This window comes from Eublepharis macularius, chromosome 17 (assembly GCF_028583425.1).
Source record: "Eublepharis macularius isolate TG4126 chromosome 17, MPM_Emac_v1.0, whole genome shotgun sequence".
NCBI lineage: Eukaryota > Metazoa > Chordata > Lepidosauria > Squamata > Eublepharidae > Eublepharis > Eublepharis macularius.
The window spans coordinates 37961845-37986375 of NC_072806.1; the positions used below are offsets into that span (position 1 = coordinate 37961845).

At 43.4% G+C, this 24531-nt stretch overlaps 1 protein-coding gene across 8 annotated transcripts in view; it reads right to left on the reverse strand.

Annotated features, from left to right (window-relative positions):
• Window positions 1–24531, reverse strand: part of MSI2 (musashi RNA binding protein 2) — a 568931-nt gene that overhangs the window by 405163 nt on the left and 139237 nt on the right. For all 8 annotated transcript variants that reach the window (XM_055001131.1, XM_055001129.1, XM_055001127.1 and 5 more), the window contains exon 6: window positions 6907–6999. In XM_055001131.1, the coding sequence (XP_054857106.1) occupies window positions 6907–6999 (93 nt within the window). The remainder of the gene's footprint in view (window positions 1–6906; window positions 7000–24531) is intronic.

Genomic DNA, 24531 nt, shown 5'->3' on the forward strand with positions numbered 1-24531 from the left:
TCCTTGCTCTTCAAAAAACAGTCTTCATGGATCTTCCGAATAGTTCAACTTAGGATGACCCAGATTTTACTCTAGTGTCTGACAAGCAAGTAAGTGCCAAGAAGCCCAGCCAGGCTTCCAACCGGGAACGAGCAGCCCATCTACCACTCGTTTCCTAAGAAGAATCCTGCTGGACCAGACCAGTGGAACATCAGCATCCTGTTTCACACAGCAGCTCATCAGCTACCCTGGAGGGCCAACAAACAGGGTATAGAGGATGAGGCCTTCCCCAGATGTTGCCTTCTAGTACTAGAATTCAGACATGCACTGCTTCCAGATATGGACATTCCCTTCCATCACTATACCTAGTACCCATTGATGGACCTCTCCTCCATGAACCTGTCTGATCCCCTTTGAACACAAGTACACTTGTAGCCATTACTATGACTCCTGGCAGTGAATTCCACAATTTAATTACTCATTGAGTGATGAAATACTTTATTTTGCTGAATCCACTGCCCATCAACATCATTGCATGCCTCCAAGTTCTGGTATTATGGGAGACAGGGAAAAAAATTCTATCCACTTTCTTCACCTTATGCATAATTTTATAAATGCCTCTCTCCTTCTCGATCTTCCTCTTCCAGTAGGACAATGAAGCCACTGGAAGTTTTTACGCTAACCATCAAAGGCCAGCTAAGCTGCCTTAGGTTCTGACTCGTCTTCAGTTTGGCCTTCTAATTGGCCAGTGGCTGCTCATAAAATTCTAGTCTCTGGAAACCTTGTGGCTAGAAGCCTAGGTATTCGCATCAGACCTGGCTATCATGAAGCTGAGGATCAGGGTAAGACAAAAAGCTGCTAGTAAGTGGCACCCACAAGTCTCCCACTTGGTTTATCAAGCGGCATTGTTTTGTTTCAAAAGGAGTTACTAGTCACAGAAGCACCCCAAAAAGTTTGCCTCCATGCATCAGCTCAGAGTCGAAGGGGAACTAACAACAGGAAATACAAATTATTGTCCCGGCCAGCCCAATTCATAATCGTTCTTGCAGGCCTTGTGAAGATAAATGGTGGCCCTGTAAAAAAAAATGCCAACATGATTTCTTTCTTTGCATACTAAAACCTTGTGGGTACACTGCTTATTACATATTAGAATTCTAATAAGCCCACAAACAAAAAATCTCAAAATGCAGCACAAAATATTATAACAGCTTAACAATTAATCAACATTTTAAAAAATGGTTTCTGAATGGAGTAATATTTTTTAAAAAGCTTCTTCAGCATACTCTATGGACTGTGTGTGTAAGGCCACATTTCCAAATGCAGCAAAAGAATCTCACGCCAGTCCAGAGTTTGGTGCTGGAAGGACTGCAGACCTCTGCATTTCTAGCACAAGCAGACATTCAACAGTACACTTCAAAATTCCCCTAAATGAGTCCAGGGAGAAGCTTGCATTCTTTTTTTCAAGCTAACAATCCAGTAAGAATGACATCTTTTGGAGCCCATTGGGCCTCGTGGGAAAATAAACTTTTGGAGCATTTAATACTCCAATGGATTGTTAACCTGCTCACACTCCGTGCCAGAGGAGCCAGAGATCTCCTGTCTGGATACAATATTTCCACAGCTGTTAAAAGAGAAGAGCCTCTAGGAAGTGGCTTCCGGGACGGACCTTTCTTGCCCCTTTTGGAATGTTCTTAAGGCACCCAGGATGTCGTAGAACACGATTTAACGCAAACACCTGTTGGCGGACTTGAAAAAGAGACATGCTGGCTTCACTCTTGTTATTCCAATGTTTGACGTATTAAAGATATTAACAGGGTAGTACAGTCTTATTTTCTTTGGTGCTTATATATTTTTGGCACCCACGACACTATGCTTGCAATATAAAATGGACACACAGCAAGGATGTAATCCTTATTCTCTCTGCTCCTCATCTATTTTCATTCAGAACACCCTGGGAGGACCCTCCTGGACCGCCCTGGGTACACTCACATCAACAGCTTAGCTTACTTTGGCATTCAGTTCAGCCGCAAGACACTTCATTTGTGTATCGTTGGCACTCCGGGAGGAAGTGAACTGCCATTCATCATAGCTCTGTCCCCAGGACACAAAGAAAATCAGCAGCTGTCTCATCTTCCTTTGCACAGAGTAAGAGAAAACAGAAGATCCTACCTTTGGAAAGGGCACCCAGCCAACCATCTCTGTACAACAATAGTTATGGTCTGCTCTCATGAACAAACATTGCTTCATAAGCAGCTCAGAGGAAAAGTAAAGTATGCTATCAAAGCAGTGAGGAATTTACAGGGGAAGACCCAAGTTCAAAGCTCTGTTCAGTCAATACAGCGTCTGGCTTTGAGCGAGATGCTCTCCTCTTAGCCAGCCTTACCCTTCTGAAGATAAAATAGGATAGCTGCACATATGCTGCCCAAAGGACAGGACATGCATGTATTATATATTATTACATATGCATATACACATACATATACACACACACACACACACACAATATATGTACATATAATAATTTATGCGACCCATAGATTCATAATCCAAACCTTTAAGCTGGCGCACTGGGATAAATTTTAAAAAACAAACAAAACAGAAGTGGAAAGATTTGTTCTCCTTGAAGATTATATTTAATAAAGGTAGATTGATAGGAAATTTAATGGGACTTTCCTGAGAACATTCTTCCAGGAATGAGAGAAATCTCAGAATGAGACTCAAATGCTAAAGATGTACTTAACATGCTCTAGCAGTTGCATTCTTGATCTTTTAAGAACTACTGTATGGCACATATTATTTTCTAGATATTTCAGGGCTAAATTGGCCCAACAACGCACAACTACCTCTGAATCAGAGGAATCAGCAAGGTTCAAGCAGCTGCCCCACACCATTGCACCTTCTCACATTCCTGCTTATATACCACAGTGAAAAATAATACTATAAACACTGTAATTCAGCTGCTGCAAAAGCCGAACTCAACATTTTTCTAAAAAGATTTTCCATGACCGGGGCAAAAGAAGCACAAACCCAGAGCCGGCACTCAGGCGACTTGGGCACATCCCATGTAGAGCAACTGGCATTTCTGACCAAAACAGACTTTTAAGGAGAGATGTATTTTGGAAGCAGAAAGGAGTTAAACATTTCACAATGCCATGCTGCATCTTGACACAAAACCAGAAGGATATGGGAAACTGGGCAGCCAAGGTATAAAGGGCCAATTGTAGCAGCCACCGGATTGGAAATGGCTCGTAAGCCTAATAAAACAAAACTTTGGCAGTAAAGCAGAATGAAAGGAATGAGACAATAAAAAGATGGGAACAAAAGGGAGCAGAGTTGTTTCAGCTTAGTAAAATAAGCTCACTTTGTTGTTGGGAAAAGGCAAAGCCGATTAGGATAAAATCAGTGACTAAGCATAAGTCTTCCCAACTAATTACATAGCTCACCATATAAAGTATAAATTGCAAGTCTCAAAATAAGGACTGAGTTACTTTCACAGGAGTTCTGGAAAGCAAGTGGAACCCACTAAGGGGGTGGGGAGAGATAATCAATCCCTTTTATTAGCAGCAGCTTACAGCTTTAAAAGGCTGCTCATATCATGGGAGAAGCATGTTAACTATGAGCTATCTGAAAATTTAAATCACATTTTAAGAGACTGGACGCTTTTAAATAGCTTTATATTTTCTCTATTGCTCAACTATGAACATATTCAAAATTTAAATACTTCTGTATATTCCACTTGCTGTACAAAGAGGGGAGAGCAAAAACCCATTTCAAATGCTGGAGCGGAGTCTGGGACTCCCTAAATCAATCCCTGACCTTCCCACAGGTTCTCTGCATCATCCTGGACACACACCTGGTTTACCTGAAGCTGCTGCTCCTGACAACTTGGTCCGTGTGCATTCACAAGTGTTTTCCAATTTTACATCAATATCATTCTCCAGAAGGAAAAACACCTCAATAGCGAAACTGACATACTAAGAGATCACACTTACAAGGATTTTAAGGCATGTTGTCTAATGTCAGTCCTAGAATTATGTTCTGTTTCAGCATTTCTTCAACTCTGTATTGAATCCTTGCTAATGCTATATCTTTGTAAACCTGTATTTATTTACCCTGTGGCATTGTTTATAGAAATGTCCTTGATACTGACTGTACTAATCTCACACTGTGTAATTCACCTTGAGTCTTAGTGAGAAAGGCGGACTATAAATGACAAACACACACATTAAAAAAGGATGTTTGGGGAGCAGCTCTCTGGCTGACACAGGAGGAGACACAGCTCCTCTGTTTTCAATGGGACTCATTTAAATGGGCAAGAAATTGAATGCAAAGAAGGATCCAGCCTGCCAACAAACAGATCCTTTGTAGATTCGAGAGCTTTTTCTAAAGAAACCAACAGCTAAATCTTAGCACTGAGAACATTATCCCAACCTATAATTGATAGTCTTCCGGGGAAAGAGAGAAAAAATTATATTACAATCATGTTAGCAGACAGGAATAGGGAAACGACGCTCCAAGTGGCAAAATACGGCTGGATGGTCATTAATAGGAGGAAATCCTGGCTTAGGGTGCAGAATCCTAGATAAGTATTGTTATAATTTGATAATATAAGGTAAATTGAATTTTAGGTATTTATATAATGTAAATTATAGTAAGCTACAATTTTAATGATTGCCTGGATATTTTAAGTTTATATTGTTGCCAAATAATTATGCTTTTAGGACTGATCAAGTTTATTTTATTTTATTTAAAGATTGGTTTATTAAGTAAATTTCTAAAGGTGGTAATTTGTTGAAATATGTACCTTTTTAATGTTTATTTTAAAACGGTGTGTGTCTCACTGATGTGCAATCATGTAATTTTGAATTGATTTCGAGAATGTGATGGCCTCTGACTAATAAACTTTGTTGTTGTTGTTGTTGTATGCAAAGAAGGATCCAGCCTGTCAACAAATAGATCCTTTGTAGATTCAAGAGCTTTTTCTAAAGAAACCAACAGCTAAATCTTAGTACTGAGAACATTATCCCATCCTAAACAACGAGCTCCTAATAGCTCCTAATAGCAGAAAACCTACCATAACAGTAAGCAACAGCCAGCTTTTATGGTACAAATGTACACTGCACTGAAAACTAAGGTTTAGTGACGGGATGTATTTGTTTTTGTGGTCACAATAAAAATAAATGTATTTTTTTTAAAGAGGAGGGCAAGATTTTCAAGAAAAGAGGCCTTTAAGAAAGGTCCCGTCCCCCCCCCACCTCCAATGAAACAAAATCCAAAAGAAGCCCCAAACTCCACTAAACCGCTTGGATGATCTCAGCCTGGTTGTCTCTATTTTCAGACGCAGCATGAAGCCACCAGATGGCAAAACAAAAACAATTCCTCAAGGGTGCACAGGAGCAACATGGAAACATGCATGCAGCAAAACTGTTATTAACTTCAAAAGTAGATGGAGGAGTTTGGCAGATTTGACAATAACTAAGGAAGAAACATTCAAACACTGCCATAATCCTTTAATAAAGGACTCAGCGGGCTGTAAACATCATCCTGCCGGAATTGAAGATTATCATTGAAAAATAAAATGTATGGTTTTGCAAAACAACTATCAGTTCAGCACAGTGACTATTTAGAAGCTTCCCCCACAGTAATGGAAGGTATACACAAACAAGGCTTTCAACTGCTACCCTAGAAAATATAGAATGAAACAATGGAAATTTCTCCTGTAAGACTCCATGGAAATGGCTGAGAGTGGCACAGGCTGGAAGACTTCTGGCTGGTGTCCTTCCTGTGTAATTTGTGCACAACACAGCACATGGCAAGAACTCTTGGAACATTAGTAACAGCTGTGGTCACCTCCTCTAGGCTCAAGCTACACTGCAACCAGAGTGGGCACTCCGAGCAGACAATGGAGGGTGCAAATGGCACTCCATTTCTCATTCAATAAACAGCACCAGCCTCACTCAAATTAACAAAAACAGGATATTGATTGATTGGTTTTATAGGCCATTTAAATCACATTCAGCTCTTACGATGCACCCCCAAAATCTGTGGAACAAGAAGTCCAACTTACTGCATTGCAAAGAGTTTGTGTAACATCCATGGGCCCATGCTCCAACTAACAGATGAACCTGCCTTATACCAAGCCATGGTCCATCTAGTTCAGTACTGTCTACTCTGACTGGCAACAGCTCCTCAGGGATTTCAGGCACAAAAAGGTCTTTCTCAGCACTCATACCTGTGATTCTTTAACTGGAGATACTGGGGATTGAACTTACAAACTCTGTTTTCTAGCACTGAACTAAAGTGCTTGCAATTTGATTCTCCTCTCCCCCTGCTTTCGCATAGATTTCCCATGCTCATCCCATCACGGTCATCTCTTATGTGCTTGCTATGACACGTATGTTCCAGAGACCCTCAATGAACCTTTTCACACAAAAGGATATACTCTTATGTGTTGAACATACACAGACTGCTAAATTCAGCAACTCACTTCTCAGCATGCACAATCCATCCTCTCTCCCACACATCTACCTTACCACTACAAATGTTATCATCCTCCTCTTTCTACTAGACAAGCTAAGAGTGCATTGATGTGCCAGACATGGTAACCCTGCACTGCTAAACATGCTCATTTGATAACAATGAGCACGCCACCTTTTTACTAGGAGCATGATGCTCTTCGGCATGACACAGAGTGTGACATTTGCTGATTTAGGCACTGGTTATACAGAATTATCCATCATTCTATATTTATTACACAGAAGGAGAGACACACATGAAAAGATCACAGACAATGGGGTGCACAGAGCTAAATCAGAAACAGCTCCCTTGCACAGTGGGGTTTCAGCTGTTGCTCTGGTGTGTCTTTGGGGACTCCTGAAAAGCCATAAAGAATGTAGAGTATGCTGAATGACCCACACTGGAACTCACCTTGCCAAACTGTTCAAAGTATTGCTTTACATCTTCCACTACTGTATTAGCAGATAATCCACCTACAAATATTTTCTTTGTTCTCGTGACCATCTGTAAGAAATTACAAAACAAAAAGAGCATTACCCCAGATTGTTCAAAACAATGTCTGCCAGAGACCTAGTTTTCAGACGCTGCCCTCTAATCCGGTTAACAAAAATCTCTCCCTTCATGAAAGGAATGCACACTGAAGTCAATTACATTAGTGCTGTTTGGTTAAAGAGATCTTTGATGGCAGGATTTAGGCATTCACCAACCCCACTGCCCACTGGGTATTTTCATAAGCATTCTCATTTTGAAAAAAAGGATTCCCCCTTCCCTTGCCCTTCCAATGCCCATGTAAAACCCAAAATAAGTTGCAGCAGAGCAGCAAACGGTTCCTGCAACATAACAGCTGCTCCAAAACACGGCTATAACTCCAGGAACTTAAAAAACAAAACAATTCGCATATCCACACCTCACCAAGATGTCTATGGTGGCTGATGCAAGGCACACACATTTGCTACCCAGAACAGAGTTATTCTGGATGGAAACCTAAGGGATACTTCACTCAAAGGGAGACAACATCGGCTCCATCCCCTCTCCCAGGCCTTGTCCTTACATCTCAGGAAGGCCCCTGTCAATGCTGCCCCCTGCCCTCACTTTTGCACAGTCAGATTCAAAGATGGGCTGTGCTTCCATGGGTGATGCTGGGACTCCCGTATTTGTGATTGGCTGCATCCTTATTCCCTTCCTCAAGGAGGGAATAATCAATGCCAAATAAAGCCTCTCTGCTCACAGGGCCATAGAGCAGGGTGTGCATCTAAAATTAAATATACAATAGCCATGGGTGGCTTGTCCCACAATTTTTTTTGCACTCAAGTTTGCATAAAAATATAAAAAATATTTTTGAGGTTTACTGCTAAAAACACCATGGCAGTTAACAAACAATAGCAGTACGGAGAGGACTGGATTAGAGCCCCTAATAGTTTACCACTTTCAGGAAGCGTGTTTTTTTAAGTTAGAGCACATTCAAAATTAAGTCTGTCTCTGTCATTTGCCTCCTACACTCTCAAGGGGGACAGTCAGCTCTATCCCGCCCCCCACATCCTTCTGCATGTCCAAATTAGGCCAAAAGAGGAGGGAGAACAGTCACTAAAGGGTCCCCAAACTCTCTGCTTCAGTTCCCACAACGGCAGGAGACATCTGAGGTCCCTATTTTGAAGACAACGTTTCTGAAGCCTTCTGTAGATTAACAGTGATCATTTGTGATTTTCACAAACGAAATCCAATTTGATGGAACAGTCCCCACAACACAGCCTGTTATATTGTCATGGCATGCATCGCAGAGAGACTCTCTTGGCAAATTTTGGACGTCGCAACATCTGGGAGCAGAATCTTTGGTTTTGTAGATTATCAATAATATTGGTGAAACTAAGAGATGCATTTCCTTCCTTTGATTTTCAGTCCTTGAGGGAGTGCAAAGCTATCATATTGTTGAACTTCTCCCATATCCTACTCCCTCCCCCATTTTATATTTTTAAAAAAGAAAGCCCTATATAGCTGGAAGGAAAAAGCACTGGAAAAAAATTCACCCCAGTAACACAAACATAGTGGTAAAAACTTAACAGGTGCCAAAAAGTACTCAGAGCTCCTTTTTGGCCACAACAGCAAATGTGTTGTGACTTGCACTGCAAGAAGTAGTGTTCTGTTACTCTGAGGCTCAATTAAAAACTAATTTCAGTGAGAATATCTTGTATGGGATTTCGGCAACTCTGGGTGGGAAGCATTCAAGAGGAGAAGCAGAGAGGGGGAAATGGCTCTTTGCCTGTAAAATGCTGCTGCTGGAAACCACGAGCACAAACCTGTACCTAAAACAGGGACCAGAGAATATTCAGCACTAATTTTCAAAGGGTAAGAAACACACACAAAAAGAGCATACGTGGGGGGAGGGGGGACCTCTCCTCCAGCGCCTTAAGCAGAAGAGCCTGTGGCTGTGCCTTGCAGAAGAGATTCAAGGCAACAGAGCCCCTTCTGCCCTCCAAATGGGGGGACAGGCCCTGCTATGCCCACATTTAGAAGGCTCTGGTGGGGCAGAACTCCAGGAGAAGTACTCTCTGCCTATTTCCCTCATTTAAGAACATCTAATGCTACCTTGCAGCCACTTCCCTGAAGCGGTCTATATTTGCTGCAGGAAAGGGTCGAAGGCTTTTAGGCAATGTGAAATACTGAGCCCCTGGAGAGTCCCTGCCGGTCAGAATAGACCCACAGACCTTGAAAGAACAAAGATCTGACCAGGGACAGCCTGAGAGCTCTGGGTGCCCTTGGCCGGCCGAGCCTGGCATCCGCTCATGTGCACTGTGGGCTGCCAGCCAGCTAGGCAGGTGTCTGAGCCACTGGTTGGCTGTTCAATGAGTGCATGTATGCCTGGGCTGCCATCAAGCCAGTCAGCCTAGCAAGCATACTCCAAGTCGCCAGCGGCACAGCCATCAAGCGCATGCACGTCTGGAGCTTCTGGCCAGAAACAGGTCCTGCCTGCTTTTGGTGCCCTCACCCTCTGGCTTACCTGGCCAAGGCTGCCATTAGGCAGTATGATCGTCATGAAATTACATGCCCTGAAACCAAAGACAGCTCTTTCTGCTTCCCTAAGAATAAACACGGCCTGAAAATAATAGTAGACTCTGTTGCGTAGCCGGAGACAGAACCACATACTAGGTTGTAGCTATGGGTTTTTTAAAAAAAAAGTTTAAAGATTCCCATGGTGTGCGTGGACACTCCCTGAAGAACTTCAGGCAAAGCACAGAACAAATTAAAGACCAGTCCAATTTCAAATGCTATAGAAAGTTGGCCAAGGCAGGTACTTCCTCCTGAACTCACAGATGTGCCATCTTTCAGCAACTTAATTCACTCTCTTTTAAATAAAATCACCCTAAAACCGAGCAGTATTAAAATTCAATTATTCCTCTTCTGGCTGCAATCCACGGCTCTACAATTGAAGTCCAAGTATATATTTTGCTGTAGAAAATTGTCATTTACAAATAAGAACTGGTTGGAGCAGCCTCGTAACGAAAGCATTTGCAAGCCTTTCAGGGACCTTTTGCATGCCACCATTTGATTTAATAGGGGGGCTGAGCATTTGGTGCCATAAGAAAAAGGGAAATGGGGGGAGGCAATTATCCTAAATCTTTAAAAAGTTAGAATGATAAATTTGATTTGTGACATCTCAAGGCGGGGGTGGGGGAGCCACAGCTACTTCCTTTTGGAAACTGAGATAAAAAGGATAAAATTGCTTTGTTTCACTAGCTTTAGTCAAAGAAATATTGGTAACGACAAGAAAATGCAGTGACACAATTTAATGCTCAGCAATGCAGTGCAAGCAGGGACGCTTAGAACTTGGCTGGCAACACCACTGCCAGCTGAACCCACCAGGGTCCAACTTGAGTTGAGCCGACTTGGTAGAGCACCACAATGTGGCTGTTCAATGTCCAACTCAAACATCACATAGAGCAGCTTCACGCGTGTCCAGTGGCCACTTACGGCGCGGGTTGTGCCTTCTTAGTTCAGTTTCACTTTCTCTGCATTGCAGCTTACATCTACTTTTGCACCATTCCAGTCAGCAAACTCTCCCAAGGTCATGTTGGGATCATTAAAGTGACCTATTCTTCTTTTCTTTTTTAAAGCACAGATCAGCCACAATTTGCCCTCCCTTTGCACAAGCCTAATAGGAGGCATCAGTTAAAGGCTCCATGCTTGCATTTTTTGTGCCTGAGCAGTTGGGAACACCATGAATTGACCGCACGATTCATCCGTCGCATGGTTGTACTGAAGAGCACCAAAGAGTGAGTTGCAATGCAAAATGTCAAAATTTGTTATTTTTCATTTCACCTGCAGTGGCCTGGATACAAGTGTTATTTTTTCGGGCCCAAACGTGTAAAACAGTCAACCTCCAGATGGTGCCTGGAGATTCCCCGCCCCCCTTCCCAATCCTGATTAAAGAGATCAGTTACCCCTGGAGAAAATTGTTGCTTTGGAGGGTGAACTCTATATAGCGCTATAAACTGAAGAGATTTCTCCTCTTCCCAAACCCTAACCCTAACCCTAACCCTAAACTTCCCAGGCTCCAGCCAAAATTGGCAACCCTAAATCTCATGAACCATGAAAAAAGTTTTAGTTAAAAATTACTGTTGCATATTCTACATTTCTGAAAAATGTCCACTTTTGCCACTTTTGATTAATCATCACACCAAGCCTCAGAGCCCTACAAGTTCACTATTTGGTCAGAAAACATTTTGGTCACTAAAAAGAGAGTATCCCGTCAACGTATTTTTAAAAAAATTGTAATGGTCTTATTGGGATACAAAGATTAGGCCAATTAAACTTAAAGCTTTAGTTTCTTGGTCTTTTTTATTGCAAATCATGAACCAGCCTCCCAAAGTAAATTTCTTTTGCAAGTTCACACTCAACAGACCAGAGGGCTAAGCGGCTTAAGCATTCTGGCTCCATTGTAACCCCTGCACTTTTTGATGAGTGCTAGCTTGCTGAAATGTCTTTCCATTTTTTCCAGTCACTTGCAAAGAATCCACCCTTCCCTGAAAATTAGTTGCCACAGGCTAAGTCTATACTGACATCATTTTCATCTTGATTCTGTTCCCTAGTCACCGTACTGTACTGACTGCAGAAAGGCCTCGTCTGATTTGAAAAAATCTGAGCGTATTCTAGCGTACTTTGGATTCTTTTTGTCCCCTTTTCCCTATGTTCCTGGTTTCCTGATTTGTATTTATAATAACCATCACCAGACATGACACCGTGGATGGAGTGTGTGTGTTTGAGAGTGGGCCTGCAAATCCTACCAGAGGCAGCAGCAGCACTTGCTCCCACTGTCATCTGATGCTTTGCCCTTCCCATCAGGCATTTCTTCCTCCCTCCCTCCCGCCTCTGCAAAGGAACTCTGGGACTGGTAGTTCTTGATATGATAGACCCAGGAGGCCCAGCAGTTCAGCATGTTGTTTGAGACTGCTGCTCTACTGATTGGCTCCAGCAAATCTCACAAGATCTGGACAATAGACACATAGATAAAAGGAAATAGGTTTCTATAAATATCTTCAGGCATGAGCTACAGTTTATTCTCAATTCTCTCCTCACAGAAATGGGAATTGTAGCCTGGGTTGGGCCTCTCTGGGCCCCAGTAAGGTGTACCCTCCCTCTACGTGGGAGCCTTGGAGGTGGCAGGGGAGGTGCTATGAGCATGGAACTGTGCATGTGCAGTCATCTTATCCTGCCAATCAGATACGTTACAGCCATCTGGATTCAGATGGACAGTCCAAATGCTCAGTGCCGGTGACTGCTACACATGAGAAGGACATGAGCTGAACCAGTGGATAATCAAGTATCTCTGATTGCAAGGCAGAAAACTGTTTTGGAAAGCAGCTCTTTGTCACACACACACACACACACACAAATAAATAGAAAGTACACAATTAAATTTTGTCATGGCAATCTATGTTTTCCTGAAAAGACAGTTTAATTGCTTTGTTATACACGTTGTCCTCTGTGAAAGAATAAGTACTTATTCTTAAGTTTGCCTTAGCAAGTATTTCCGCCATAACAGGCTTCAGGAGACACATTACTGTATCCTATGAGGAGAACAAGCCATCCTCAGTGCCTGCCGTAACTCCAACTGAGGCCACCCATGGGTCTGCCTCCATTCATCACTATTTCAGCCTCTCAGCTTTACCAGAGGTACAAAGGCAACGTCAATGCAGGAAGGTCTATTGTAGTATTGTATTTTTCAATGAACAAACACAGTTAATATACGCAACATTCAATTTTAATTCAAGCCTAAGAGTAGGGTCTCCCCTGTGCGTCAAATTTTTGCCAACTCCCCCCTCCCCACAGTGGACCTTTAATCTACACACTACACCACGGGATCCCATCTCCCGGAAGCCGTATTTCAGGAGATGTTTTGGATTACAGGAAGAGAGGGGAGGTAAGGAAGGAAATCTTTTCCATCCACGGAAATCACCACTGAATCCAAGCCCCTTGAAATGTAATAAACTTAGTCTTAGGCACATCACCCTCGTCCTGTGAATAAAGATATGCACTGGCAGTCATTGGGCAGTCTTCTTTACTAGAGAGAAACAGAATCTCAGAGCCTAAGAGCCCTGCTGAATTAAAGAGCCAACGTGGTATAGTGGCTAGAGTGATGGACTAGGATCTGTGCGATCCAGGTTCAATTCCCCACTCTGCCATAGAAGCTTGCTGGGTGGCTCTGGGCCAGCTACATACACAGCTAACTTACCTCACAGGATTGTTGTGAGGACAAAAACGGAGGAGAAAAGAATGATGTAAGCAGTCTTGGGCACCCAACGAGGAGAAAGGTGGAATATAAATGAAGTAAAATTTAAAAAATAAAAATAAACCGAGGCTCCATCCAGTCTAACAGCCCATTCTCCACAGTGGCCAGCAGATGCTTCCAGGAAGCCCACAAGCAGGGAGTCGTTCATGCACTGGTCGCTTGTCCTGTCGCAGCGGGCACTCCGAGGAATAGATGCGGCCTCTCAGCACAGAGGCGGCATTTTGCCCTCACGGCTCATGAGGCTTGGTTCCTTTTTAAAACCTAAGCCTGCAGAAACATACACCACAACTTCATGTGAAAAAGCATTTTGTTGTCGTCTGCCATTAATCCACTGCTCAGCAACTTCAGGGGGTAGCCCCGACGTCTTGCATTACGGGAGAGGGAGAAAACATTCTCTCTGTCTGCTTTCTCCACCACACGTATAATCTTGTCAGCTTCTATCACATCCCCCCCCCCAACTCCAGTTTTTCCCTAAGTGAATCTGTATATCATCCATTTCCACTCTCCCGCCAGACATGCTTGGAAACAGGAGTACTGGTACTTAAGAGAACAACTGCTGTCTGTGTATAAAAACTTTTCTTAAGGATTTTAATTTAAAATGTGGGTCTACAAGATATCATGTGGACCCTGGAAATTAAACATACCACATATGCATAGTGGGAGAGACCGCCTTAACTAAAGATTTAACTAAAGACTGGTACGAGGGCCCAAGACATACAACTCTGAATTAGTTTCAGGATCTAGATGCATACTAAAGGGAAACCAACATCACCTTTTTCTGCACTTGAAGCATAACTTTCAAAATAGCAGCAACATCTCCATTCACTCTGGCTTGGCATTCAGTTTAGTGTTATCGCCACAAAACAGCTATAAATTTAACCAAATGTTTCAGAGGTGGGCAGTTTTTCAGAGATTATGCTGTGGTCCCTTCTAATCATCAGCCTGAGTCAGTTCAAGAAAGAATGAATGCCATTTTTTGTGGACTGAGGTGCTGTCAAAAGAGGATGAAGAGGCCGTTACATTGGAGAAAAGTTACATGTCAAAATCAGTTGGGTCTCAAACCTGCCTGCAGACCTGTGCTCCTTGGGGTGAGCCCATAAATGCTTCAAAGCTGGGCCTTTACCAAGAACCAAGACCACTGAGCCGTAACAGAGATTCACCACTGCACTATCCCCTGGCCCACAGATGTGGTCCTTAACCGCAGCAGCGAAGAGTGGGACTTCCAAGCCAGCAACACGTACAGCAAGTTTGCCGTGTTTTACGGTCACTAAAAGGCCATGAATATCCACATGCTGGTGCAAATTTAAAGGGGGGGAGTATCTCTCTTCAGATTATCCTTTGGAGGCCACATACAGTCAGTGGGGACACATTCACTATCAAATAGGGTTGCCAAGTCCCTGTACTCTCCTGGTGGAGGTGGGCGAACCCAGCATGACGATACTTGTGCACGTGCACTCTTGGCTGGCAAAATGATGTCAGAAGTGATCACAGAATCATAGAGTTGGAAGGGGCCATACAGACCATCTAGTCCAACCCCCTGCCCAGTGCAAGATCAGCCTAAAGCATCTCTGACAAGTATTCATCCAGCCTCTTCTTGAAAACTGCCAGTGAGGGGGAGCTCACCACCTCCCTAGGCAGCTGATTCCACTTTTGAACTACCCTGACCGTGAAAAAGTTTTTCCTAATATCCAGCCAGTGCCTTTCTGCATGTAATTTAAGCCCACTGCTTCGGGTCCTACCCTCTGCTGCCAACTGGAACAGCTCCTTGCCCTCCTCCAAATGACAGCCTTTCAAATACTTAAAGAGAGCAATCATGTCCCACCTCAATCTCTTCTTCTCTAAACTAAACATTCCCAAGGCCCTCAGCCTTTCCTCGTAGGGCTCAGTCTCCAGACCCCTGATCATCCTCGTCGCTCTCTTCTGCACCCTCTCGATTTTGTCCACATCCTTTTTGAAGTGAGGCCTCCAGAACTGCATACAATACTCCAGGTGTGGCCTGACCAAGGCAGTATAGAGAGGGGCTATGACCTCCTGCGATTTTGACGCTATGGCCCCTTTGATACAACCCAAGAATGAATATTGACATCCCTAAGCCTGAAAGACTGATGTCACTGCGTCACCCGCAGGAGTGCTCTCGCACTTTGTGGGAATACTCCTGCAGCCAGCACAATGATGTCACTTCCAGAAGTGAGTCGTCGCCAGGAGCATGCGTGCCACGCTCGTGCCCAGAGTGCCTGCCAATGGCAGGTGATCACCAGGCGGCTTGGAACCTTCTACTGGTCACCAGCAACTGGCAGGCAAGTGGGCAAACTGACAGGAGCTTGCTCACCACCAGCAGGCACCTGGGATCCCAACCATCACACGATGGTGCAAATCGGCAATACATTCAAGCCTTCAAGCCAGCCAAGGTCGCCTACAAATAGGGCATCTTGGGGAGCAGTGGAGACACAAGGACATCCCGAAGCCTGAAAGATTCAAGGCAGCAAAAGCTTGAAGACTTTTCCTCATCTCCACAAACCAGGACATTCACCTGGCCTTCTCTTCCTGGGCACTCCAGTTTGACAGCGCTTGTCGGGAGAACTAAAAATGCATAAAGTGCTTTAATCTGCAACACAAATTGCCAAAATTAATTTAAACTTCAGAAAGAAACTAATTAGTCATAAAGCTAAAAATGTTTCTCAGAGTGCCTTTCCACTCCGTGAAGATCATAAATATACAGAGATAGATAGATATTAATGGGAAATGTTATAGCTCCTTCACCTAATCTTCACTTTGCCACATCATCATTCTAGGGTGCTCATGACTTCTGAACACATTTATAAGCAACAGAGGGGGGGATCACTTTCTGTATATACACTGAGTTACATTTCATACTCCATTGTGCTCTGCATTCAAAATACAACATTACATCTGATTAAAACACAACTTGCCTAATGGGAAATGTGATCTTTTAACTGAATGACTGCTACCTACACAGCAGAATACAGAAAAGGAACAAATCCGACCATGTCTGGAATTCCTTTCCCTGGCTGGGAAGATCTGAAAGGCTATTTAACAGAGGCCACCATTGAAAAAGAATATCAATTTGTAACTTTGGCTGTTGCTTGCTCATGACTGGAAACTCCTTCAGTCAATTCACCAAACGTGATGGCTGAACACATTGAGGACTGCTACTTTTAAAATGATTTACTTTCTATTTAGCACCAGTACTCCAAATGGTCATGGAGTCAACTCCAAGCAAAGCGTTCTTGTTCAGTCAGATAAGAGGCATGTCCACTTGACGGAGAACAAGAGCATGTTCAAACTTTACAGCCTGTACTAAAGCAGGAAGTTAAACTTGCTGATTGTACCTTGACTTTTATAGTAAAAAACTGTCTAATTAGGTAATGTCCAACACTCCTAAATACACCCTTCTCTTCCATGGCTGTGACTCCCTCCTGAAGTCTCTGTTGTAATCATTGCTCATTCTCCACACTAGTGCAGGAAGCACTCCTGGCAAACTGACACCCACCCAACACTGGGGCTGCTGGCCAGATATGAGCTGAGTAGCGAGGGATCCCAGGTCCCCTGATGGGGGTGAGGGAATCCCTGCTTCCACCCTCTGCCCCCACCTCCACTCACCTGGCTCACAGGGGAAAGGCAGGGGAACAGGCCTCCCAAGCGTGGTCCCACACTTCACAGTAGGCTGATTTGGACCCCAAACAGACCAAATTGAGCCCATCTGGGGTCCAAATTGGCCAGCTGTGAAGCATGGGAGTGTGCTCCTGAGGTGGCGCAATGATGTCACTTCCCGGAACAAAAAAAAAAAAGGTGAGTGCTGGCTCTCCCTCCTCCCGCCAAGAGGGTAAGGGGGCCTGGCAACCTTATGAGCAGACCATGAAGCACACTGGCTGGCAGCAATCTAAGGCCACTCACCCTGGCATGGTCCTGGGCCATTTTTTTGCTAGTGCGCTGCCAGCGTGCACAATATATTTTGTGATTTATTTATGTCCCACTCCCCCCCTACAGAGACACAAAGCGGCTTAAACCATCACTCTTCCCTCCTCCATTTTATCCTTGAAACAACCCTGTGAGACAGGTTAGGCTGAGATCATGACTGGCCAAAGGTGACCCAGTGAGCTTCCATGGCAAAATGGAGATTCTGACCTGGGTCTCTCAGATCCCGATCTGTCACTCTAATCACTGCTCCACAGGGACGCTCAACACACTAGGTCCCATTAACCAGCTGAACTTTAACAAGCACCTGACCTGCTGGGCTGAAAATCCATTCTAGGGTGTCTATCAGAAGCAGGGTCTTTTGGGCAGTTGTGTCCTCCCCGAAGTATGATCTTTGCCTGGCATCATCATAGGCATCTTTTAGACAAGGGGTGAAGTTTGAAGTGCTCGAGTTAATTTTTTTTCATTCCTTGGCGCTGCCTTTTTTAAAGCACTGGTTTTGCTGCTGCCTTTCCACAATTTAGTAAGTTTTATATTGGTTTTGTTTTAATTTATTGTAGGCTAGCCTGAATATTCCCACTGAGGCAGAAAGACAGCAAATACATATTTAGGGTGGTATTATCCATGAAACCAGAGTGGTATGAAAATGAATGAGGGCAGAGTGCCAAAGTTCCTCTGCGAATAAAACTCAAAACATGCCAAGTGAAAAGGCACCTGAGAAAACGTCTTCTGCAATGCAACAAAAATTAAGGATACACTACCATGATGGAGTCCTACACAAACGAACCAGTTCTCCTGCTCGGCGGAAACATGCCAAGATGGGGCGGGGGGGGGGGGGCATCACAAAAACCAAACAAGTCTTGTTTTTACTTTGTAATATTACAAGGATACAAAGGCCTCAGAAAGCATAAAGGGCCAATAAAAGGAGATGAGCCAACACAGAAGCTCAAAAGGCAAGAAGAGGCAGAATTTGCTGAAAACAAGGAAGAGCAGACAAATTTTTTTAGTAGTGACTGTAAAGGGCAAAACATTCACACTAAAATGAAGGAAGCTCTTCCATCAGTTATTTATCCCATGAGTAAGCACTGTAACCATGATTAAAATGGTTGAAATTATTTTAGAAAAACAGCTTCTTATTGCCTCTCCTTTCTCGTTCTAATCCACTGCTACTAGAGGCCACCCAGTCAGTTACTTAACTGTGAGACTCCGACACGGTTCTCAGCGCATTAGGAGCTAATTCACAACCTTGGAGAACACTTTTCATCAGGGCCGAAATATCTCACGTAGACCAGGCTTCCAAGAGATTTAAATACAGGCCTCTAGGAATATACTTCCAACATTCCTAAGCCCAAATAGCCAATATTGGCTTTGGAGAAAAAAATTGAAGCTGATGACTGGGAACTTTTTCTTGGCTATGGTGGGGCTTCTTCCCCCCACTCACGTCTTTAGAGGTGGAGTGATTAGATCAGACACAAAAGTTAGATTCAAAACTTGCTCTACATTTTTTTCTAGTTTTGATGGCAGGAGTGTATATAAACAACTATTTGGTTACTAGGAAGAATCCAAATAGCTTCCACTTAATTACCTAGGGAAGACTTTGTAAAAGTTTATTCTTTTAGGCCTCAGAATGACCGCCATATTTGCACAACCAGCCGGGCTAGTAAAAAAAAGGTACTGTGCATGCCCCCAACTGCTCCCATTTACTTAAGATCACCCCCTTTTTGTTAGCAGGAAAAGACTGTTATTTTGGCTTTGGGGGGATGCCTCGTTAAACGTTTGTTAAGCATGAGGTCCCTCAAGCCATTATTCTCCAGGATTCTGCTCCCTTCCCAGGGTTACTTTTCTGAGTGGGAATGGATGGGTGCCTCTTGTCCGTAGAGTGCATATGTATAAATGCAAGCACATGCTCACTCAGGTACTATACAGCACACTGTCTGCCATTTCAGATGCAGAGGTGTATTTCTGAAGGGTGATAATGTATTATTAGGCAGTCGTGTTTTCCTTCAAACGTCACTAAGACAAAAATGCCAGCTTTGCTTTTAAATCAATGGAGGAACAGCGACTGTAGAAAGTACGTGAAAGCATATTAGAGCCTTCATGCAACGTGCAACTGGGGGAGGGGAAGAGCGGGGACTGGAGCATATGTCTTGGAAACAAGAACGGGGTATTACTATGCTGGGAAATGCTGCAAGGTGTGCTACAGAGAGCTTTAGGACAAGTCTGCTTTGGGAAACCAGTATATGCCTCAGCGCATTCCTTTGCCCACAAAGCAGTGGCATTCTCCCCAGTGTGGCAACTGGACTCATTAAACTCCAGGCCACTTCTAATCATCAAATGGCCGGGACCAACTAGAGCTTCATAATGGCCTTATCCAATCAACAACGCTGATGCAGTGTCTAGACGCTGTTCTACTAAAGCTGAAAAACTTCAGGAGGAAAAAGGAATGGGGAAAAATAATGTTTAAAGCAATTTACCTTCCTGCCAAACTACTCTAGCTGATTTCTTTTTTTTTTTAAAGGGCTTGAACAAATGGAAAAACTTTAACCCTTAGCCTTGATTAATTTCATCTACATAATACAGATGCTTGCAGCAATCAGACTTTGATGAGCAAGACTTCCCTTAATCGCCCGAGAGAAGCCGATGTCTGTGCAACACTCCAATTGGTTTTTTCCACAAAGATGAGCTTTTCATCTAAAGAGAGCCCAACGAGCTCTTTCCAAAAAAGAAAAAAATGAACTTGGGGGTCTTTTGCTTATCACAATTTCTCAAACAGATTTGACCAGATATGCTCCTTTACATTCCGCATATCTAGAAATGCGGCTACCCCACGATCTGGATGTGGGAACCAGGGTAAAAAATATTATGAAAGCAAGTCAGGTGGCTCAGATCTAACCACTAGACCAGAAGGCATCTAGCCACCAACTTTTTTACTGCTGATAACAGACACTCCTGAGCACTGACAGATGTGCTGGCAGAAGAGCAGACAAAATCTGATGCACCTCTGTTCTTAACAAGGAATTATTTACTTACAGTAACAAACTTGGAAGATGTGGGCAAACTACCCACTGGAGCAACAAAACACATAGATTATTCTTTCATGGCTTTGGGACACAGCTCCTCTTATATCTGCCTGAAACTGTTCTTTGCTGACCCACACTATTGCAAAACTAGTACAAAGTGGTAACACACTTCTGTTCCCACAATGAGGGCTACTATCTGGGCCGAATCCACACTTTCTATTGTTTCCGCACCTTTTTCGCAACCGCGGTGCTGTTCCAGCAGATACTCACATGCTTTCCCATTCTGCGTGTTCCCCGCCATCAACGCGCCACAATTGCGCCTCCTTTCCATACCACATAATAAAGGCAGAAATCTGTTTTTGCCCGGCCTTTTTTTTTTTTTTAAAGGGCTTTCATAGCGCATTTGCACAATAAAGAAAGGTCGGTATACCGGAAAACCTACTTTGTGAAAAACAGGGTTTCCGGAGAATGCTTTAATGTGACAAATTATTTTCACATTTGCCCATCATAACAACCAGCCAATTGTTAGAAAGTGGTCTGTGATGAGCAAAAAATGGGCCAATCAAAGTTGAGGGGGAGGGGACTTTGCCATTTCTTAAAAGTCGGAATATCGGTATAGCACAAAATTAACTTCTTTTTTTTTAATTAAAAAAAAAGGAGGAGGAGAGATGATGGAGGATAGAACCGCCCACTATAACACTTTACTCAGTGGCATGTGAAGAAATGATTGCACCACGAAGATGCACTGGGAGGGTGAATGTGATGATGCACAGCGTGGTAGCAGAATGAACCCAACTGCCATGACTGCGCAAGATAAGCGGATGGTGAGTGCGTGTGAATTTGGCCCTGACCTGTACTGCAAGGCACCTAAGCTCTTGTGCACAGGCAATACTTAGCTACAGTCTGGACCAGGACGTCCACGTTTTACAGATACTAATGACATTTTCAAAACCTTCCCAAAAGACAAAGAAATAGGGCAAAATCAAGGGTAAAGATTGTCCTTAATCCACAGGAAGGTATGCAGATGCATTAAGGCCAATATTATGTACTGAGAATTCATAAACCTAATAAAGAAATATATTAAAATCAGAGGTTTCAGCAATTTCTTTTTTTTAATCAGCTGGATGTATTCCGTATGTTCCAATACACCATTCCTACACAGACACTGACTTTTCAAATCAAGAGTTAAGTAAGTCCTCTTTATTTAGACAAGTTTTTTTATATGTAACTGGCTTATTTGCACAGGATGTTAGATTAGTTTTATTGATGGTTTTTAAACTGCTCTTTGGGAATTTGTTTTGTCCCGCCATAAGAACTGTTACATCAAAAGGCGGGTTATACATTTTCTAACATATATTTTCAGTTTATAAAAGAAGGATGTCACTTGTTATGGGTCCTCAGAATCTGGTGGGATATCAGTTGGAACCAACACATCAAGCTTGTGCTGTAGGTTCAAGCGACTCGTTGAAGGCACTTTCCCCAGTTCTGTCCTGGAGCACATGGTTTCTGCTACCCAGGGACACATGTGGTCTATGGAAATGCCCAGGGAGGGCATTATTTGGCCTTTATCCGTGATAAATTACTGATCTTATAGGATCTTGTGGAGAGCTTTTGAGGGATGAGTTTTAAAACAAAATTTTGATATGCTCTGATATTCAGTAGCATCCTTTATGCGAACACCCTGCTATCAATCCAAATAATTAAGCGCTGCTAATACAAACCGCTGAAGTTCTATAGTAAGTACAACCAGACCCGTTGTGAAATTAAAGATATTCAAGAAATCTTATAAGTTCTTTTTATCACCCCCTGAAACCAGTTTGATTTGTAAATCGATATTACTGATTTGAGGGCTTTAATGTACTTGTTTGAAACGGGTGGAAACCCTTATGTGGAAAAACACATCATAAATCCCTCAAATAAATAAATATTGTGATAAGGAAATTGTTATGGCCAGGTTACTGACCCAACCTTCAGAAATCTGTGCACAGATTTGCCTCCGGCAATGTGCAACAGTGTATATATGATCCCGTGTCTGGGGAGGCTTTACTTAGGCAGTGATCCTGGCTGTAAGAAAAAGAACAAGTGTCCCTGTTTTCACAAGGAAGTCCCTAGTATGTTCCTACTTTCACAAAAGAATCACACGAGTTCCTATTTTCCTTTGCAGAATGTAGACAGCGCGGAGTGTGGAGGATCACAAAACTGTGTGCCCACAACATTCACATATACTGAATTTACCCCAAAGGACTACAACCCTGAATATAAGATGAAGCAACTATTCTAGCCATTTGCACCCTATTCCAAAGCATACTTATTTACACCATGAGCCAGATATTTTTCTCTGCATGCTCAGAAACATAGCACCATAAATTCTTTTAGTACAGAAGTTCAGCTTTTAGAGAATGGCATAAGAAAGGCCATGGCAGTGAAAACAGTGGTTTAACAACTAGAATGTGAATTGCTATAGCTGATATATTGCTACCAACATTCATTCCATTTTACCAACCCAGCAACAAATATCCACACACACATACACTACTGGAGTGCAGATGGAGGCCAGGGGAATCGAAGTCACTTCCAAGCAAAACTTCTAGGTCTGATTTTTGCAGCTTTATGCCACCAAGTTCAAAATTCAAAAAGAACCTCAAGGTGGTCTTCTTACTTTAAGGCAGGGGTCCCCAATGTGGTAAGCATGGGTGCCATTTTGCCCATGGACACCTTTCTTGGCACCTGCCAAGGGTCAGGTGGGGTTTTTGCCCAGCAAGGCTTTTAATTGGCCGCTGGAGATTTGATTGGCTGTACAGATTTTTAAAAGCATTGCTTTGGCAGTAGCTGCCCCCAGAACATCACTGTGCAACTCAAGGTAAGCTGTGGCAGCCATTTTGTGGCTGGCTCCACCTCCTATTGCAGCCATTTTGTGCCAGCCATTTTGTGGCCATGCCCATCACACTGAGCTCAACACATTGCTTTAAGGGGGCAGAAAATGGAAGGTAGCCCTATTCCACTACCACACATAGTAGTAAATCTTGCCTGGATCTAGCTCTACACCTTCATCTCCCATTGACAGGACCACGAACAGCTAGGCACCCCTCCATCATGCCCAGACCAGCTCCAGCTGAGAACCTCCTCCCATTTGTGCCAGGGTTCTCCTCTCCAGCTTCCAAAGGCTATGAATGGAGCCATCAGAGGAAGGGCAGGAGACAGCACCCCCTCCCACTGGGCCAGCATCCAGCTCTCCCTGAGTTCCCCTCACCTCCCCTGTCAACTGACAATGATGGGGCCATTGGACAGAACACAGAGATTAGCAAGCCAATGACATCTTCCCGCAACAAATATTTTTATTTGTCATATTTCTGTCCTTTGAGCCACTTTAAGATACAATCTCTGCACAACAAGCAGGATAAAAATATGCCCTGCACTGCCAACAGGGTGAAACACTACAAAAAATATGAGGAGAAAGAGAACTGTTTTGCTGAGCTCCTTGGAGGAAGAATAGGATAAAAATACTATGGGATATACTGCTATATTTACCAGACAGTAGCCCTGGCTGAGGGAGGGCCTAAGAACTGAAAATCAAGGTTGAAACCCAATACTTCTGTGTCAGTGCTCACTTTCTGTTGGGGTTTGTGTATATACATACATGCACAAACATGCACGTCAGAGCATTTAACATTCCTCAGATGAATACTGACACCTCAGTTCTCACACCACGATCAGTCTCCTAACAAGGAACTGATGGAGGGAGCTTCGTTTCTCAAAAGTCTTGTTGGTCTTTAAGGGGCCACTGATCACGAATCTGGCTATAACAGGCTTAATTGTGGTTGTTATAGAATAGCTGCAACTCAAACATCTACAGCAACATTTACTGCCTGGTAGTTAATCAGTGATGAGGGAGAGATTGTGGAAGGAAAGCTGGTACAAATGCTCTTACACAAGATTTTCAAAAGGTATCTCTAAGGCATCTCCAAGTAAATGGACCAGGTAGGAGGCGATGTGAAAGACCCCCGCCTGAGACCCTGGAAAGCCACTGCCAGCCTGAGTAGACCAGAGAGATGGACTGAGGATCTGATTCAGTACAAGGCAGCTTCATGTGTGTGTTCAAGAAGGAAAGGGGGCAGAGTGCCAAAAACAAGGGACAGGGACAGATGAAGAGTAAAGGATATGAAACTTTCCAATCTTTGGCCAATTCAGACAAAGAAGTACATTTACTTGTACTTGATGGATGGAAGCAGCTCAGCACAGGAGGGTGTAAAATGGGAAAAACAGCCACTTCCCAGAGGTGAAATTCGGCCTTTGAAA